Raw genomic sequence first — 19,145 nt, 5'->3', positions numbered from 1 at the left:
TGTGGTTATTGAATTGCTGCTGCCTGTCTTCTGTGTCTAACTCCCTACCTGCTTTGACTCTTGCAGTTGGTCCTGGCGGAGAGCTCTCATTCGGACACCGGTTCCCAGTGCACCGAAAGCCACACAGACCTTCCTCCTCCCCTCGAGAGAACTGGAGGCATTGGAGACTCCCGGCCCCCCTCCTTTCAGTAATGCTCTTTTAAATCTATAACTAAACAAGTTATTGTATGCTATTAGGAGATCCTAAGCAGCTTATGATTGGTGCTCCCCCCAGGTGCCTAACCACAAGCTTTCTGTGAAATGTTTTTTCTGTTGCCCCAAGAAGCACATAGGAGCAGGTACTGTTTCTTTCACTTACTCCCAACTTTTTAATTCAATCAAGAGATGGTACACATTTCCCAGATCTAAAACTACATCTGCCCTTTGCCTTCCTATCCAAGGAGGCTAACTGTTAGAGAAGGGATGGATGGGGAATTTGTGGCTCTCCAGGTGTCCCAGTCAGCATGGGAAGTGATCAGGGATGATGAGGGCTGGAGTTCTCCGACATCACCAGTCCCTTGTGTTGGCACATGTACATGCAAGAACCTCTTTCTGCTAGAGAGACGCTAACACCCTGGAGGTGTTGTATTATTACAAGGTGTATGGCAGTGATGGAGAACCTATGGCACGCGTGCCAGAGGTGGCACTCAAAGCCCTCTCCGTGGGCACATGTGCCGTCGCCCCAGCACAGAGTTTGCCAGAGTTTGTTACTAGAAAGCCAGAGGGACACGGCACTTTGCAATAAATAAGTGGGTTTTGGGTTGCAGTTTGGGCACTCGGCCTCGAAAAGGTTCACCATCACTGGTGTATGGTTTTTAAGTGCTTTTATCTTTTTAAATTGTATTCTGTTTTAAACAACTGATCTGTTTTAATATTGTAATAGTTTAATTCCATTTTAATTGGCACTTCTATAAGTTTTTAATTGCACTGTGTTTTTAGACTGCAAGGCTCTTTGAGTCCCAATCCAGTGTAGAAACTATTATTATTATTGAGCCATAAGCACCTCCTTGTTGCTTGCTTGACTGTATCTCCCAGTTTGTCATTCATTGTATATATTTTCCACCTGGGGAGGAAAAAAAGCCAGGGAGAACCTGCGCTGTCAGGGCCTTGCCTCTGGACTCTAATTTCTGGCCAAGGTTCTGCTGCCCTCTTGTGGTTCTTCCATTGCAGAAGTGCATGAGGACTGCTGTCACATCCCTGCGAGGCTAACGCATTCTTTGCCTCTTATGTGCTTAGAAAGTCACATAACCTGCCGAGCTCTGCTTTCTTTATCCTTACTGACAGTGACTCTTCTGGGTCTTGGGCAGAGCAAAAAACCTTTTCCATCACACGTTTACTTATTTCTCTCTCCTCTCCTTTGTCAGTCTGCCCATCCATCCATCTTTTGTCTTTGTGATATTTGAATGACTTTTGAATCACGTGGGAAACATTTATATTCCATCCTCTTGACAAGCTCCTTTAAATAAATATTTAATGCACTTTAGGATTTTAAATCTTAACTTAAGCCTTGATGGTCTGCAGCAACAAAAGATATTTAAAGGGGCTCCATGGTAGAGAAATAGCTAAGAACCACTGCCCTAAGTTTTTTTGAGGGATCCTAGTCTTTCTGGATCTGCAGTTTGAAGCTAGATGCATTGAAGATGCAGGATAGCTTTGGGGATTTCTACCTAAGCAGCTCAAGTGTGTTTGGAATGCTAACTCCCTGTCTCTTTTCCCGACAGCCCAAATGCTGCAAGCAGTCGAGATGGACTGGACAATGAAACGGGAACAGAGTCAGTTGTCAGCCATAGGCGGGACAGACATCGGCGAAGGAATCGGGAAGGGCATGAAGATGGTAAGCTGACTTCTATTGCTTTGCTTCCCTTCCAAGGACCTTCTGTGTTATTGTTTTTTTCCTGCACAGAAGTTAGCCTCAGAAATTGGTCTGAGGTTTATGTCAAATGCAATAATGGTATCCAGTGTTCATGAGTCCTTTTAGAGAGCACTTCAGTGCTTATATTTTGTGGTTTGTCTGTCTGCAAGATGTGGTTATGCGCCTTTTGTGGAAACTTCATCTGTTTTCAGCTACTTTGGGTTTTTGGTCCTTCATTGGTCCACAACATCTGGTAGGCACTATGATAGAGGTTGGAAAAAATTATGTTCTTGGACTGCATCTCCCAGAATCACCCAGCCAGTGTGGTCATACTTGCTTTTGGGAATTGTAGTTCAAAAAAGTGATTTTTCCAGTTTCTCAAGTTGTGAAAATCTGAACTAGAATCTCTTTGCCCAAATCTTCCACAGCTTGTCTTGTCTTATCCTTAGAGAAATGCAATGTGGGTCTGAAGGTTCCCAAACTGAATCCAGCCGTGGCATTACACCAAGGCAGTGGAGCCATTTTCCTTTGTGTAAATGTCGAGAATAGCTTGCAAAAACAGTGTGTGTGGCTGTGACTTCACCATTCTGCTGTCTTCCAAAATTTACCTAGGCCAGTCAAGTTATCAAAAGCACCACAACTTTCTCGCTGGACTAACACTCAGTTCAGAAAATCAGACTTCAGTAGTAAAACCTCAGAACAAGCTTCATTCAGCAACCTGAAGTGTGTTGCTCCCTGGTGGAAGCACAAGATAGGCCTTCTTGGTGGCTGTCCCCAGACTCTGCAGCTCCCTTCCTAGAGAGGTTAGACTGCCACCTTCTTTGCTATCTGTCCATAGGCAGGTGAAGACCTTTTTGTTTTGGTAGGCCTTATGAGCTAACTACTTGTGGGAAAAGCATCTTTCATGCACTGTGTTTTGTGTGTGTATCTGTTTTTACTGCTTTTAATTTTATTAATACTGTAGATTTTGTTTAATTAAGGGCCATCCAGTCCACTCCCCTGCCATGCAGGAACACACAGTCAAAGCATTGTGTGTTTTCACTTTTGTATGATGAACACTTTCAGCTGTATCTGCTAAAACCTTTGTAAGCAACCTTGAGTCCAGATTGGGCAGAAAGTGAGATATAAACATAATGACAGTGATGTCCGTGCCATCCTTTTCTATTTGTTCCAACCACCCATCCCCAGTGCGTGAGACCCAGCAACTATTAAGCTGTTAGCCAAAAAAGGAATTTTGTAAGGTTGGTCTGAAAGGAATTCTCTTGCGCTGGCGAATTCTCAAACGGTGCAGGTGGGCTGAGACTTGTGCAGATGACAAGTAATGACACAGCGCGAAGGGGAGCGACGGAAGCAAGCAAGCGAGCTTTTTGTGGTGTCTCTGTGTGTGTTTCAATAAACCTTAAAATCTGCCCTTCTCCCTTTAGCTGATCAGACCTTGGGTCTAACTAGACGATGTTCTGTCTTTGGGTCTGGCAGTTTCTGAAACGGTGAATAAGATGCACATTGTCACAGTCAATAGGGATAAGAGGGTCTGCCTCCTTCCTCCCTTTGAAAACAACAGATCATTGTGATGGTTGGGAAAGTTGATCAGGCCCCATTAAAAGGAAAACCGCAGTATGACAGTGAATTAGGACCATAGGAATTCTGTTCCCAGGACCCCTTAACACAGTGATGGTGAACCTTTTAGAGACCGGATGCCCAAACTACAATCCAAAACCCACTTATTTATTGCAAAGTGCCGTGTCCCTCTGGCATTCTAGTGACAAACTCTAGTGAACTCTGTGTTGGGACAATGGTGCATGTGCCTACAGAGAGGGCTCCAAGTGCCACCCCTGGCACACGTGCCATAAGTTCGCCACCACTGCCTTAACAGCTAGGTTTTTAAAGTCACTTCCACCTCCCTTCTGTTTCCCAAGGATGAGAAAAGAAAAGAAGGTTCTAATTAGGAAGGTCATTAAGAGATAAGTGTGTATTATTGGCTCGGTTGGACAGTTGTTGCTTTTATTCCTACAGATGTCGAGTGTCAACAATAATTGTTTTGTTGGTTGGTTTTAAGGAGGGAGAGGATAGTAGGATTTATTTTATTGTACTGTATGGATTTTACTGTTGTAAGCCGCCTCGATCTTATTATTAATTGTTTCTCTACTTGTGAAAGGAACTATTCTGTTGCTTATACAAAATCTGGGGAGAGGGCAGGGCGCGAGTGAGCAAAGAAGGGGAACTGTTTACAGTCCAGAAAAGAAAGCCAGGGGTGTTTAGTTCTCTGCTGGCCTGTGACCATGCCAGGCTAAAGGTAGCTATTCAATGTTTTCTCTAGCAGCAAACCAGGAAAGCATAGGGGACATGGCCACTTGAATAATATTTGCATAGCTCCTCTCTCATTGGCTTAGCCCCAGGGTGGGTGTGCCAGAGGCAAACCCGCTGATGCTGGCATGGGTAGTTTAAGGAGCAGAATGAGCCTGGCCGGGCATCTGGTTCAACAGGACAACCCCCCTCCCCAAATCCAGGAAGATCGAAGTTGGACTGCAGCTTTGAGGAGCAGATATGCTTGACCAGGAGGGTATGGGGTAAGTCCCCATCCCCTGCACAGGCCACTGCTTCTGTGTCTGTGTGAATTACAGATGTAGTACTGGGGAAATTTGGGATGTGTGGCTAGAAGATGCTCTTTGGGTGGATTGAGAAACCTTGGGGACTTCTCGGGAGTTGTTCAGTTAGGAATATGCTCATTCTTTGTTGTTCTGCAAATATGCAAGATCTTTGAGAGCTAAAATCCTCAGATTTAACCCTGCCTAATCCCACAGAAGCTTACAGAGTGATATTTACTTAAAGCCAAGCGATTTAGCTTGAATTGGGGCTGTGGATTAAGCCATTCTGTTCAGATTTTAAAAACAAAACAAAACAGTTCACACAAATCTTTAGGTTTTTTTTTAAACGTCTGCTTTTGTTCATTGGCATACACTTATAAATTACATTTGAAAACAGTTTCCTGTTAAAGAGATACAACATGGGCAGCTCAAACATTGTGCTGCTTTTTGCTGAGAATCATAGACTCATAATTTGGAAGGGATCACAAGTCCAGACCCTTCCATGCAGGAATACAACTGCAGCACTCCTCAGAGATGGCCATTCAACCTCCGTTTGAGGACCTCCGAAGAGGTCTACCACTTACTCTTGCAGGACAAGATGCTCCACATCCCAGCTGAATTATTGGCAATGAAATAATATCTTTGTATTATCCTTGAGGCCAGGAGGCTAGTGTAAGGAAAGCTAGTGTAAGGAAGACTGTGTGGCACACAGAGAGATCTGCTCCCTGAGAGAGGAGAATAGACAAGGGACTAGTAACAAAGTCCAGAGATGGCCTTTCCTGCCCCATCAGCAGCTGCCACCTGAAGTAGTTGCCTAGCATTTCTTAATGGCAGGGCTGACCTAAACCATGCATCATGAAGAGGAGATTACATTTGTATGCAGAGGACTTCAAAGTATGGGCTGGATGGATATTCAAAGACGGAGCAGCACTGCTAATAGTGGCCACACATGCTGGTGTGTGCTACCAAATATACATGGCCTTCATTACCATGCACACAAAAGCACACTTGAAGCCTACTGACATGGTTCGCACGTATGTGAAAAGGACTAAAGTGACCAGCCCCTTCCAAAGACCAAAGTTTCAAATCATTTCTCTGCCAGTGGGAGCCCACTATCTGGTTACCAGCCTCAGTTTCTTCCTCTGAAAAATGGGAAGAAAACAGTGTGAAGAGCCCTAATTTAGCATTTGGCATGCCCCCCAAATTGGAAAGCTGTTATAAAACAGTGAAATGGGCCAGTCTGTTATGTGGGAATAGCAAAAGCAGAAATCCCCACACCTTTTTAAAGAGGGGCTATCTCACCACCTTATGAACGTATGGAATCTGGTCCATCTCACTCATTGCTGTCTGTGTGGTTATGCAGCAGAACTCTATTGGTTGAGAGAGATTATCTGCTTTAGCTCTTACTAAACCAGCCCTACCATTAGAGCACAGCTGCCATCTTCAGCAGCTGCTATAGCAGGGTGGGCAATGGCTGATTTTAAGGCACATCTAAGCATTAGTCTGGGCTCTTTTATCCTGCAATTAATGGTGAGAATATGCACATTTAACTAAATTCTCTCCACTGCTTTCCTTGATCCCTTCCCATCCCTATAAGCTACTACTGTGGCCAAAAGTAATCATGTAAATTTGAAATGGCTTATGGGTGAAGAGGGTTTATCCTGTACATTCAAGGATCCCACTTCTCCCCCCTCTTTAAGTCTTTAAAAGGATTTAGGGGTTCTTAAATACTATTTTGAAATAAAAAGTGATTTTTCTTTCTTTCTTAATGCTATCTTCATGAACTGGGTGCAAAATGTTAGCAGAATAGATCTGTGCATGTTTGGGACGAGGGAGAGGTGGTTACCACAAACAGCATGCCAATTATTCCTGTTTTATTTTCTGCAGCTTTGTTTTATTTTATTTTGCAAGGTCCAATGCTTCATTGTAGACTTTGTCCCTCAAGGAAAACAACTTCATAGGATTCTGCCGTGGAGGAAGCTGCCTACCATCCTCTCCGTCTACTTTACACAATTCCCAAGCATTCAGGCATGGGGCTTTGCTCAGCGCCACATCCAGAGAGATGAATTTTTTGCATCGTGGTTTCTTTTCTTCTTCTTTCCTTGTCCCTCCAATTGCATCTTGTCAGACTCCTGTGTGGGTATCTTCCTTTTCTCTTTTGAAAACTCACATGGCCATGAAGTGAGAGGGTGTCACCTGGCCCACTGCCTGCCAGAGCTTTGACCGTTTGCCTTTGCCTCAGCCTGGCGAGGGTGGCTTACGCAAAATGGCCGCCTCTTCCCTGCTGGCATGTTTGGGTCGTGGACGGCTGCAGTCGGGGGGAGAACGCGGGGATAGCTGGCAGCACCAGGAAGCCCTGCAGAGCCTGGAGGCGTCATCTTTTGAGGCCGCTGGAACCAATCAAGTGCTACCCAGAAGCTCCGCCTCCTGTGTATCTCTGTGGGTTTGTTGTTGTTGACATTGTTGTGGTTGTGCATTCAAGTCATTTCCGACTTATGGCAACCCTATGGCAAACCTATCTGTGTGTAGAGAGATCTTGTAGAACCTTTGAGACTAACTGCAAGAAAGAAGTTGACAGCAAGGTCTCTCTACATACTGATTCTAACACGGCTATATCTTTGAATTCTATCTCTGTATGTACTGGGTATCATTTGCATTAGGATTTTTTAAAAAGTATTTTAGATTGTATCTGTAATTTCACCTTGTTTTCATCTTTGATTTTGTTGTGTATTTTAATTGTGTTTTTTGTTCAATATTACTGAATCCCATTTGGGGAGAAAGGATAGGCTATAAAGCCTTGGATGGTACTGAAGTGGCAATCCTGGAGTGAAGGGCTCCTGGTTGCGGGGTGGGTTTGGGGGGGGCTGTGGAGGAATGGGGCACTCAACTGGATTGATGTACATTATCCTCATATATGCAGCTGTTCAGCAACTCATCCACAGAGACAAGGAGAACTACTATAATCATCAGTGCATAGAAATAGACAGTGGCAACGATGTACTTCAAAAAGGTCCTTTGTGCGCTCCTTTGTGCACCGCTGCCAAGGTGCCATTAATGCCCTGGAGCAATGCTGCTCTGTCCCTCATACGTCACGCTGTTCAGAGGTGGCGCACAAGTTATATCATGTGTGCCGTCTAAATACATGTGCACCAAAAATGGCGCCGGGAGACTGTGGTGCGTGTGGACACTCCGGGCTCCCCAGCCCTAATTTCAGCCCCAGGACAGCGCTTTATGTCCTTCTGTATCAGGCCATAGTGTCTAGATCAAAGGAAGTGATAGTACTACTCTGTTTTGCTTTGGTCAGGCCTCACCTGGAATACCTTATCCAGTTCTGGGCATCACAGTTCAAATAGGATGTTGAGAAGCTGGAGCGTGACCAGAGGAAGAAATGGGGAAGGGTCTGGAAACCAAGCCTTATGAGGAGAGGCTTAGGAAGGTGGGAATGTTTAGCCCGGAGAAGAGAAGGTTAAGAGGTGATATAATAGCCCTGTTTAAATATTTGAAGGGATGTCATATTGGGGAGGGAGCAAGTTTGTTTTCTCCAGCTCCAGAGACTGGGACACGGAATAGTAGATGCAAGCTACAGGAAAACAGATTCCATTTAAACATTAGGAAGAACTTCCTGAGAGTAAGAGCTGTTTGACAGTGGAACACACTCCCATGGAGAGTGGTGGAGTCTCCTTCCTTGGAGGTTTTTAAATAGAGGCTGGATGGCCATCTGTCGAGGGTGCTTTCCTGCATGGTAGGAGTTGGACTGGATGGCCTTTGCAGTCTCTTTCAACTCTATATTTCCCAAATCTGGTGCCCACCAGATGTATTGACCACAATTCCCAGCATAGTTGACCTTTCGTGAAGCTTGCATGAATTGATCTAAAACATCTGAGCAGCATGAGGTTAGGAGGATTGCTCTATCCAGTATACCACACTGCCTCTCAGTTTAGGAGCTTAGCCAGTAAATAGTCAGAGGAAAGCTTTGGGAGAACCTCCACTCCATCCCTTTGTATGGTCTGTCAGCCAGCCCCTTTGACATAGCTACTTCTCTTCCAGAAGATCCACCTCATTTGACAGCAACAAGAGGAAGCCAATTTCTTCTTTCTGCGTTGCCGTTTGTGATGCTAGAGGACAGTGTGGGACAAGCAGGAACCACACTGAATATAGGCTGTAGATTGGAAGGGGTGGCTAAAAGAGGACATTGCGCCACCTTACACTCCAAGCGTCTTCTGTTGCCACAATACAGCTGGCATCTTTTTTATTATTTCCAACTAGAGATGACCCATTCATTCACTTGGTGAGTGGTGAGTCATCACATAGGTAAAAACCATTGATTCAGTGGGTCTACTCTAGTCAGGAGTAACAGTGGGATTTAAGCCTAAGTGTGTTTCCCTCACCAAGGTCTAGGCACTCTACCAGTATGCTGGCATCCTGTCTCTCTTGGCACATTATAGTTTAACCACCACAGCCCTATAAGGTATTTTAGGCTGAGAAATAGTATCAGTCCAAGATCATCAAGTTGGCTTCAGGGCAGTCTCTCTCTGGCCAGAGTCCTGCAATAAAACCACAAAACCAGTTTGGCTCCCAGTTGTCCAGTTTGCAGCCTCTGGGCTATCACTCCATTTAATCCTCAAGTTTTCCCTTTCTCCCTGCAGTCTCCCGCATCAATGGACATTCAAAGCTTGATAGACACCGAGAGCATCCGCCTGGCTTTGACAGCTCCTCTACGGTGATGAGCAGCGAGCTGGAGTCCAGCAGCTTTGTAGACTCCGATGATGATGAAAACACAAGCAGGTATGGGGAAACTGCTGGGCAATTCATAAGGTGGAGCTTGGCTGTGGGTGTGAGTGTGGACCATTTGTAAAGTGTGGGCTTGGGTCTGCAAATGAAGGCTTGCCTTATCCAATCCAGCACTTTCCCGAGGCGTTAATTCATAGTTCTTGTTATTCTCAGCCAACACAACCAGTGGAAGAGTTGGGGATGATGGTGTTTGCAGGTCAGCACGTCTGGGAGCTATTGTTTTTGCAAAGGCTTTTGCAGGGATGAGCAGTGCATAGCCTAAGAGAATGCATACAAGTCAACAACTAATTTTGCAGCCCCTGAAGCACCTAGGAACCCCCTCAAATAATTATTCATGTTATAGAAAGGAGAATTGGACCCCTGGTGCCTCCAGGAATTATGATTCTTCTTCAGAACAAAGCACAACCCCTTTGGTCTTGTTTTACGAAATAGGGAGACATTGTAGGAAACTATGGAAAGCTTTCTTGCCACTTCCTATTTTTATTATGGAGTCCATATGTGGGTCCCAGCAGTGGCAGGAAGTAATGGGTTTCCAATTGGCTGCAATTTGGTAACCTCTGCAATAGGGATAAATCCATGACTGACAGACAAGTGGTGATCCAGGGACTGGTACCAGTCCATGGCCCATCAGCTGCTGGTTCCTAGAGAGTTTCCAGCAAAGAAAGGAATAATTGCAGCCAGTGGGTACAAAGATTGTACCAGTCCTTGAAAGACTGGAAATGTTTAAATGCTGGTTCCCACATCAGCTAGATTAAGAAGAGCTGATTTAAAGAACCCATTATGTTCAGGAAAGTTGTCCTAGATAAGGACCAAGGGGCCAAAATTGTTGGACTCAGCCCATCGGCAGTGGCATTGAGGTTAAACCCAGCTTTTTAAAACCAAAAGTGGACTGCTTTTTGGGGGGAGATTTTCCATGCAATCTCTGGGGGGGCTGTCCAAGGAGCAGAAAATTAGCCCCAGATCTGCTACAGTTTACTACCTGTTCAGAAAGAACTGTCTGTGCATGGACCACATAAAAACCACCTCTACTCAACGTTCATCTTCCCTCCCCAACTCTCATTCATTCATTCATTCATTCATTCAATCAGTCAAACATTCATTCAATCCATTGTGAAGTCAAAGGCTTTCATGGCCGGCATCCATAGTTTTTTGTGGGGTTTTTGGGCTATGTGGCCATGTTCTAGAAGAGTTTATCCCTGACGTTTCGCTGGCATCTGTGGCTGGCATCTTCAATCCATTGTTCACTCCGTCAGTGCAGACTGTGCTTTTTTTCCAGTGTGGGTCTCAAAATATAATAATAATATATAAATAATAAATTTTTTATTTATATCCCGCCCCTTTGAGGTCAATCGGGGCGGCTAACAATAATAAAATACAATACAATATATACAAAAACTTCCCTCTCCCCCCCTTAAAAAGTTATTAAATCACTTATAATTAAAACCAACAAATTAAACAACATAACACATACACACCATTACAAAACAGACAAAAACAAAACAGCAAACTGTGGCAGCAATCCACTCAAATTTCCAGAGAGGACCTTAGGGACTCTCATGAGAAGAGGGTTCTTGAGGGTGGGATTATCTATCCAGGAAAGGCCTGCTGGAAGAGATCCATCTTGACAGCCTTTTTAAAGCTGTCTAAAGATGTCAATTGACGGATCTCGTCCGGCAGGTTGTTCCACAATCTGGGGGCGACAACAGAAAACGCCCTCTGGGAGGTAGCCGAAAGCCTAGATCTTTGAGGCTGCAACAAATTCCTCCCAGAGGACCGGAGTGTGCAGGGAGGATTATATGGGAGGAGGCGGTCCCTGAGATAGTTTGGACCCAAGCCATTTGGTATCAAATGCATGATTAAAAAACAGTTTAAAATACATTTAAAACTTAATTGAAAAGATAAAAAGATGACAGCACAGCATTCCACATTCAAAACATCCCTCTGCCCCATAATTTAAGCACCAAAGGTGTGCCTAAGTAGAAAGGCCCTTTGCCGGTCAGTGGAAAAAGAGCAAGGAGGGGGCTAAGCAGACTTTCCGTGGGAGGGAGGTCCATGGCCTGGATGCAGCCACCAAGAAGGCTCTCTTCTGTGTCCTCACCAAATGTGAACGTGGTGGTGATAGGATGGAGATTCTCCTGAAGATCTTAAAACTCAAACTGACTCATATTTCCCATCCTCTCTTGCCTTCCATAAAGAACTGAACATCTCTGTTCCTCCCATTCCTTTTCTTTTCCCCTCTACATTTTTGGGGGAAATACCAGTAAGTGAAATATGTCCATAGCAGCAAGATATGTATTCAAGTTGGATTAGAAGCAGCCAGAGTGGTTTACTAGAGTCAGAACATGGGGGCCCACTAAATCCTGGTGAATGTCTTAATAAGACTACTGCCTCCCCCCTGTGCCTGATCTTATCCCTCCCACTAGAGAAAATGAATCAAATGCAAGCCCCTTAGAGGCGGCAGGGGCTGCCCCCAGCTTCCTTCTGATCTGGGTCAGGCTCTCTTGGCACAAGGAGTGACTGGCTGGCGGGGCAGCTGGCCAGAGCAACGGAGAGGAATGTGCCAAGGTATGTTGTTTAATATTACAAAGATGATGTTCATAAGCGGATGAGACATTCCATCGGCAGGGGGCTTGCTAGTGGGGGGGGGGGAGATGGTAGATGGAGAAATGGAAGGGGCTGGGTTTCTGCACAAACAGCAAACAGCAAGCGAGAGAAGAAGCAAAATAACAAAGCAGTTGTCTGGCCCTGCAGAAAGTGGTACCCAAAGCCAGGACTTGTATTTGGAAATCAGGATAAGGAGTTCTTGTGGAAGGAAGGCAGAGCCCAACTGGGAACTTTCAAAGTGTGCAAAGAAAAGACACCATTCCATGCGCCGCTTGTATGTGAGTACTCATGTTTTTGTTTCTTGAGAGAGAGAGATTGATTTCATTGTGAGTGCATATATTACACAGGGAGGACCAGTGTGGTGTAATGGTGTAAGTGTTGAACAAGGACTGTGGCAGACCAGGGTTCGAATCCCTGCTCAGCTGTAGCAATCCACACTGGGTGACCTTGAGAGAAACTCACACCCAGAGGAAGGCAATGGAAACACTCTGGGAAGGAATCTTGCCAAGAAAACACTAGGATAGGGCTCCTATATGTTAGAGCAGATTTAAAGGCAGAGGCAAATAGTTATAAGGAACAGTTGGTTTGGAACTGCTGCTGCGGTGTTGCAAAAAGGGGGAGCGATCTTCATTTACACACACACACGCACACAGACAACATCAGGCATGCACAGAGTGCCACCGAGAAGTCATAAGCAGCCTTCCTTCCTTCTGGTTTTAGGCTACTCAGATCAGAGAAGGCTTCCTCTGGGGAAAAGTATCCTCTTTCTTCTTTCATAATAATAGAATGCAGTGATGGTGGAGGAAGGGAGAGTCATTGAATGCATCATTAGCTAGGGATTCAGTAGATAGTTAGAGCAGGGCATGATTAGTCTGTGGAACTCACTGCCACAAGTTGTAGTAATGGCTGTTTGCTTAGATGTCTTTCAAAGGGAATTCAATACATTTATGGAAGAGGAGAGGAATAACAGGAACTGCTTAGTTACAAAGCGTGGGAATGTTACTTTTCAGACTCAGATTCCCAGAATATCCCAATCAGCATTTGTCACAGAAAGGTAATTTGGTTGAACATCTTGACAGTAAGACTGGCTTGGCAATGGAATCAATTGCCTAGAGATGTGGGAGCAGGGCCTCCTTCTCTCGACTTTCCATTGTGTATCTGTTTTGTCTATTATTTTAAGTTACGTTTTAAACTGTAAGCTGTTTAATCGTATTTTAGGGGGCGTGGAATTGTGGGATTTGGGAATGTGTGTTTTAATCTTGTAAGCCGCCCCAGTTGTGATGCACAGAGGGGCAGGATAAAATTATTATTATTATTATTATTATTATTATTATTATTATTATTATTAAAAAGATGCTAGACAGGTACCTGCTGCAGATGCCTTAGCTGGACAGTCTGGACTAGAGGGCCCATGATTCTATGAAATCTATGATTCTATGTGACTAGGACATTTTTACTCCAGAGATCGAACTAGATTTGTTTAGCCCCTTAAGCAATGCTTCCAAATGTGGTGAGGGGATGCTTGTTTGCTAGAACACATGGTATTCCCATGCCTACATGTGTTACATGAAGCATACTTTGTTTTGTGGGTTGGTCGTGGCTCACTAGAAGGCTTTATTTCCAAATCTGATTATTGTAACATGTATTTCAAAGGAAATCCCATGCTGGAATATTGTTGTTGTTAACTGCTCTTGAGTTGACTCTTTAGAATCTTGCCTAGTTCTTTCATAGCTGCTCTTCCCATCCCTAGTCTTCTTTGTCTTATTGAAGCTTCCATCTTGCTTTTTAGAATTTGAATTCATGTGCATATAGTGTCATTCACTTTTTCATCTCTTTTGTATAACTTTTCTGTATATTGCATCCAGCGTCTTTTTATTTCTTCATGATCTTGTAGTATGTTCTTCTTTCTTTCATAGAGCAACCCGGCCCTTGATTTGAACTTCCCTTTGAGTTCCCAGATCTTGTGGAAGAGGTCTCACGTTCTACCTTTTTTATTGTTGTCTTCTGTTTCTTTGCATCATTAGTTGTAATAGTTCTCTTTCTCCTTGCGCACTAGTTGTATTAATGTCTAGCTTGACCAGTTGAATATCATGGAGGGTGGGGAACTGAGTTTAAAGACAGCAAAGTGCATGCTCATTTTTGCTGTCACTTGGCATTTGCTGCCTAAAGCAAGAAGCTCAGATAGCCTTGTGGTAGAGCTGGCCCTGGAAGGAGGAGGTAATAAGTTTGCTTGGATTCTGTTTGAAACAACCGAAGGCCAGGTGCTTATGTATTCTAACACCCCTCTTTCATCCCCAGAAGAGGCTGCTTCATGGTTTTGAATGGCAATAGGCACGACAGTTCTGATAAAAATTGTTGCTTTCCTTTACAGGCTGAGCAGCTCCACGGAACAAAGCACTTCCTCCCGTCTCATCCGGAAGCACAAACGGCGGAGGAGAAAACAGAAGATGCGACAGATTGACAGGGTGAGCCTCTGTAGTGCTGAATTTGAGATCTTATTTTAGAATCGTTGGTGGTCCTATATAATGCTAAAGAAGGGAGGGCACATTCCTTCTGTTCACAATGGCCTGTTACAGACTGCCAAAATAAAGCTGCTTTGGGTCTCTTTGGAGGTATGCTGTTTAAATGATGCATGCATCCTAAGACTCCGGAAGCTGCACCAAAGCTGCACTCCAGTGCTTAGGAATGGAGTGTGGCTTTGGCGCGACCTCCAGACTCTTAGGACCCATGCATCATTTAAATAGCATACCTCCAAACAGACACGAAGCAGCTTTATTTTGGCAGTCTGTAACAGGCCAATTTTATGCAAGCTAACCTGTTACGAACCTACCTGAACCCATACCCAAATGAGATTGCAGTTTCCTTCCTATATGTGTACTGCCCAACATTTTGTGATGCAGCTATTTTAAAATAATGTAGAGAAAAATGTGTATTAGGGGAGTGTGGTCCTCAAAATGTGTGTATCGTTGAAAATAAAGTGCAAAAAGGCATTTGGGTAAATTGATTGCAATATATATAACAGGTTAGGCAACAAAATTTTATTCAGTTTGATTTATATTCCTCTTTTTTCCTAAACGATATGATTCCTGTATTAGAAGAAACATGCCCCCAGACATGGAATATTGTGGTTTTTTCTGTGTGTGTTTGAAAATGCAAACTGATGCTAAAATGGAATGGAACTTTAAACTTCAAAAAGAAGAAGCTGAAATTGATAGTTTTTTTCCAACCATAGGTCAGGATAATATCTACATATTCAATCCACACTGCAGAGATAATCCAGTTTGACACCACTTTAACTGCCTTGGCTCAGTAGTAGGAAACCTGGAAATTGTGGTTTATTGTGGCACCAAAACTCTCTTTCACAGAAGGCTAAATGTCTCACAAAACTACAGTTCCCAAAATTCCATAACATTGAACCAGGGCAGTTAAAGCGGTCTCAGACTGGGTTATTTCTGCAGTGTGGATTGGACCATAGACAGGCAATATAGAACATGTTGTTCCACCAGATATTGTTGTGCTCCAGCTCCCATCATCTACACCATTGGCTATGCTACCTAAGGCTGATGGGAGGTGAAGTCCAACAACCTCTGCAGGGCTACAAGTATGTGTAGGCTATCAACTGAATATTACGGGCTTCTCAGTGAAATTGCCAAAAATGTGCTGTAGCCCATCTCTTTTTTTCTTTCAACAAGGTTGACAGTTTGACTCTTCCAACAGTGGTGTCCTGAACCATTGCACCTGTGGAGTCTTAAAGGCCTCTCCTTTTCTATTTGTGTTTTGCAGTCATCCTCCTTCAGCAGTATCACAGACTCTACCATGTCCCTAAACATCATCACTGTCACCCTCAACATGGGTAAGCTCCACTGGCTGAGTAGCTGTTGTGTCATGGCATGTTTATGACCATTCTGAACATTGGAGGGGGCATGGGAAGTGGAAAGGTTTTTAGAGGGGGAAGCTGTTATGTGTGGGATGGGAGATAACCAGTACACTGGTTTTTGGAAGGGGAGGACACTTGAGATTTGAACAGTGGCTAGGAAAAGAGGAAGGAAGGAAGGAAGGAAGGAGGCAGGCAGGCAGGCAGGCAGGCAGGCAGGCAGGCACTCAAGCACAGTATATTCAGAGGTGGGGAACCTCAGGCTTTGGTGTTGAATCGGGCCACCCTGGGATCCCAGTCTGGCCCTGTAGTTCCCTATGGTTAATACTCCCTTTCCCATGACACCTTCATTTGATGATTTCTTAGCTTTTGTGCTGGGTTTTCTCCCCTTCTAAAAAACTGAAATGTCTCCACTAAATCCAGTTCAAGGCCAGGGCTAAGGCAGCATCAGTTGGGCATTAGGCCTAATTGTTGAAACATGGACATACACTCTAAACAGAATTTGGAATCCATGCCTTTCCTGGAGATCAAGTCCTTTAGGGAGTGATTGGAACCTATCTGTCAGATTGAGTAATTTAGACCCAGGACAATCAATCAGTCAGACTTGTTGAAAGGAACAGAACTTTATTGATAGATTGTGATGATCCCTGGGGTCCAAGCAGCCACACAGCCACCCTGTTCTTGGCCCTTGGCCCAGGGGATCCCTTTTGATTCCCTTTAGAGTCTCCTAGGTCTCCATTCCCACTCCCTGTTGAGCTGAATGAGACCCCTTGAGATCCTCTAGTCACGCTGCCACCAGCCAGTGAATCTCCAATGAACTCTCCCTTAGCACACACTGGGACTTGCTAAGGACTCCTAGTTTCCTTCCTTGCTAACTTAAGCAATCGGTAACTGAGCCAAGGCCCATGTACAGGAGCAGAGACAGCAGATACTTGTAAAGAAAGGTATTTATTCTAAATAGACAGAATAGAGTAAAAAGATATCACTCATGCAAGGTCTCCTTGCCTTGCAGGTACAGAATGCATAGTTACAAGATGTTCATTTCAGACAAGCTATCAGATAACATAACAAAAGCCTAAACGCACTGGCTAACACATTTCCTAAGCTACTCACACAGTGATGGGATTTGCAGTCCTTGTTGAGTTTCGGATGCAAGGAGGTGGCCCTCCGCGCCTAGCTCAACTTGCATCCTTTAAGCCTGCCCTCCACAGGCTCACAGCTGGTTCCCAAAACAAAGGCAAAGATGGAGACCAAAGAACACATGGCTCCCCAAAAGATGGAAAAGGGAGACAAAGGACCACATGGTCCCCAAGGGCCTTTTAAAGGTTTCGCATGGAATGTTCTTGAAACTCGCGGTTCTACTCTCTGATTGGCCAGTTGGGCCTTACGTCAGCTATGATGTAGCTGCTCATTAGCATGTGATGTAAGGTCTCATTAGCATGTACCTCCCCCCAGATTAACCCTTTGTGGTTTGAGAGGAATTCCCAAATGACTGGCGGCCCAGTCATTACATAGATCCAAAGTCAGCAATTCTCCATTTCAGCGTTTAAGCTGAGACTGGCAAACCCAGTAAAAATCAGTATATTAAAACCCCATCATCCACTGTCCCGCTCCTAGCAAAGCATGCAAACTATATTCTTCACTTCTTTCCCACAGACTGATCTCCCCCTTTGCCCCCCTTATCTTCTTCTACCAGTCTTCACCTCTCTCCTTTCCAAGCCGCTGAAGACAGCAGCTGCCTCAGATCATCTAAACTTATCTCAGCATTTGCAAATCATACTAATACCCAATATCCCCACCATATACATATATATATTTCTGATAGAATTACTAGATTCTAACACTATCCTAGTAGAGAAGAAGGATGAGAAAAAGGCACTAGTCCCTGGTAGGAAGAGGAAAGGCAAGAGGCATAATAGACAGGGTCACTCTTCCTTTTGTCCTCCCAGACTTCATTTCACCCTTGCTTTCAGTTCCACCTTTCAGTCCAGGGACCAGGGGTTTCAGGGCATAATGGGGCAAATCTGGCTTCCATCCCAAGCACCACTCTTCCCCAGCAGCTGGCCACCCTAAACCCAATGGCAATGGGAGAGAGCAACGGAATGGCCAGCTGTCCTGATGCCATTCCCCAGAAGGGGCAGACTGGGAGTTTCTATGGGAGACATCCACCACAGATCGCTGGGTAATGGACATCCTAAGGAAGGGATACAAAATATATCTTCCTGATGAAGTGGTTCATCCCTCTGAGGTTCAGGATGGCTTTCCATTTGCCATTTTTCTTGGGCACTAGAAAGAATATGGAGTAACAGCTTCTGCACCTCTGAAAAGGCGACTGAGAAGGCTCTATTGCCCCAATATAGCAGTGGTTATCAACCTGTTCATTTCCATGTTAATCTGTGTAGATTAACTGAAGATGCCAGCCACAGATGCTGTGAAATGTCAGAAGCAAATTCTTCTAGAACATGGCCACATAGCCCAAAAAAACCCATGGATGCCAGCCATGAAACACTTTGACTTCACACTCAAGAAGAGTCTTCTCACCCTATCACAGATGATCCACCATATCAGGGTGTTACCAGCACCATGTCAGGGATGGTCTCTCTCTCTTTCCCTCCAGACAGGATCTGGGCCATTGAAAGGTCCATGGCCAGGGTTAGGAACAATGATTCTTTGAACATCTCCATCTTGTCATATCTTTGGGGATTGATGATTTCTGCAATAGACTACGTCCTTTGGGTGTATTTCCATGCTACGCTTCTGCCGTGGCTTCTACTGTTGCACCAGGGTGCTGTCTTATGAAGCGCATGATCATGGTCCTTCAATCAGTGCACTTTTCCCTTGCCTGGTGGACATTCTTGCCTGGTGGACATCCATATACAAGGGCAAGCCCATCTGGGAAAATAATAATAATAATAATAATAATAATAGTAATAATAATAATTTATTTCTACCCCACCTCTCCAATAAGATCAAGAGGAGTAGATGCAGATAACCATGGATGGATTGGGGAGACCATTGCGGCCCACACCTACCACAGGGCAAATGGGATCAGGAAAAAGTGAGCCACGGCATCAATTGGTTTGTGAGACCTTTAGCTTTCTCTGTCAGAGAACTCTGGTACCACAAACTACAATTCCCAGAATTTCATATCATTGAGTCGTGGTAGTTAAAGTAGTGTCAAACTGCATTATTTAATCAGTGTGAGTTCACCCTGTATGAGCATGCCCACACTCTGAGGTCCTCAGGAAATGCTTTTACTCTCAGGCCAACATCTTCACAGGCTGGTGGAGATGTGAGACAGGGCCTTCTTGGTGGCTGCTCCTAGGTTCTCAAACTCCCTGAATGTCCTTCCTTTTGCTGTCCTTCTATCAGCAGGCAAAGAAAGTGATGTGTTGTTTTA

General features: G+C 44.5%; 1 protein-coding gene across 3 annotated transcripts in view; it reads left to right on the top strand.

The window, feature by feature from the left end:
* Nucleotides 1-19,145, top strand: part of LOC149307711 (segment polarity protein dishevelled homolog DVL-1-like) — a 64,780-nt gene that overhangs the window by 23,955 nt on the left and 21,680 nt on the right. For all 3 annotated transcript variants that reach the window (XM_089534296.1, XM_089534295.1, XM_089534297.1), the window contains exons 3-7: nucleotides 67-188; nucleotides 1,761-1,873; nucleotides 9,123-9,261; nucleotides 14,243-14,336; nucleotides 15,655-15,724. In XM_089534296.1, the coding sequence (XP_089390422.1) occupies nucleotides 67-188; nucleotides 1,761-1,873; nucleotides 9,123-9,261; nucleotides 14,243-14,336; nucleotides 15,655-15,724 (538 nt within the window). The remainder of the gene's footprint in view (nucleotides 1-66; nucleotides 189-1,760; nucleotides 1,874-9,122; nucleotides 9,262-14,242; nucleotides 14,337-15,654; nucleotides 15,725-19,145) is intronic.

The sequence above is a fragment of the Sceloporus occidentalis genome, unplaced genomic scaffold (assembly GCF_023333645.1).
Source record: "Sceloporus occidentalis isolate IW3139 unplaced genomic scaffold, rSceOcc1.0.p SCAF_8, whole genome shotgun sequence".
In the NCBI taxonomy this organism is placed as follows: Eukaryota; Metazoa; Chordata; class Lepidosauria; order Squamata; family Phrynosomatidae; genus Sceloporus; species Sceloporus occidentalis.
The sequence above is the reverse complement of the archived record's forward strand: the minus strand, read 5'-3'. Positions and strand labels throughout refer to the sequence as shown.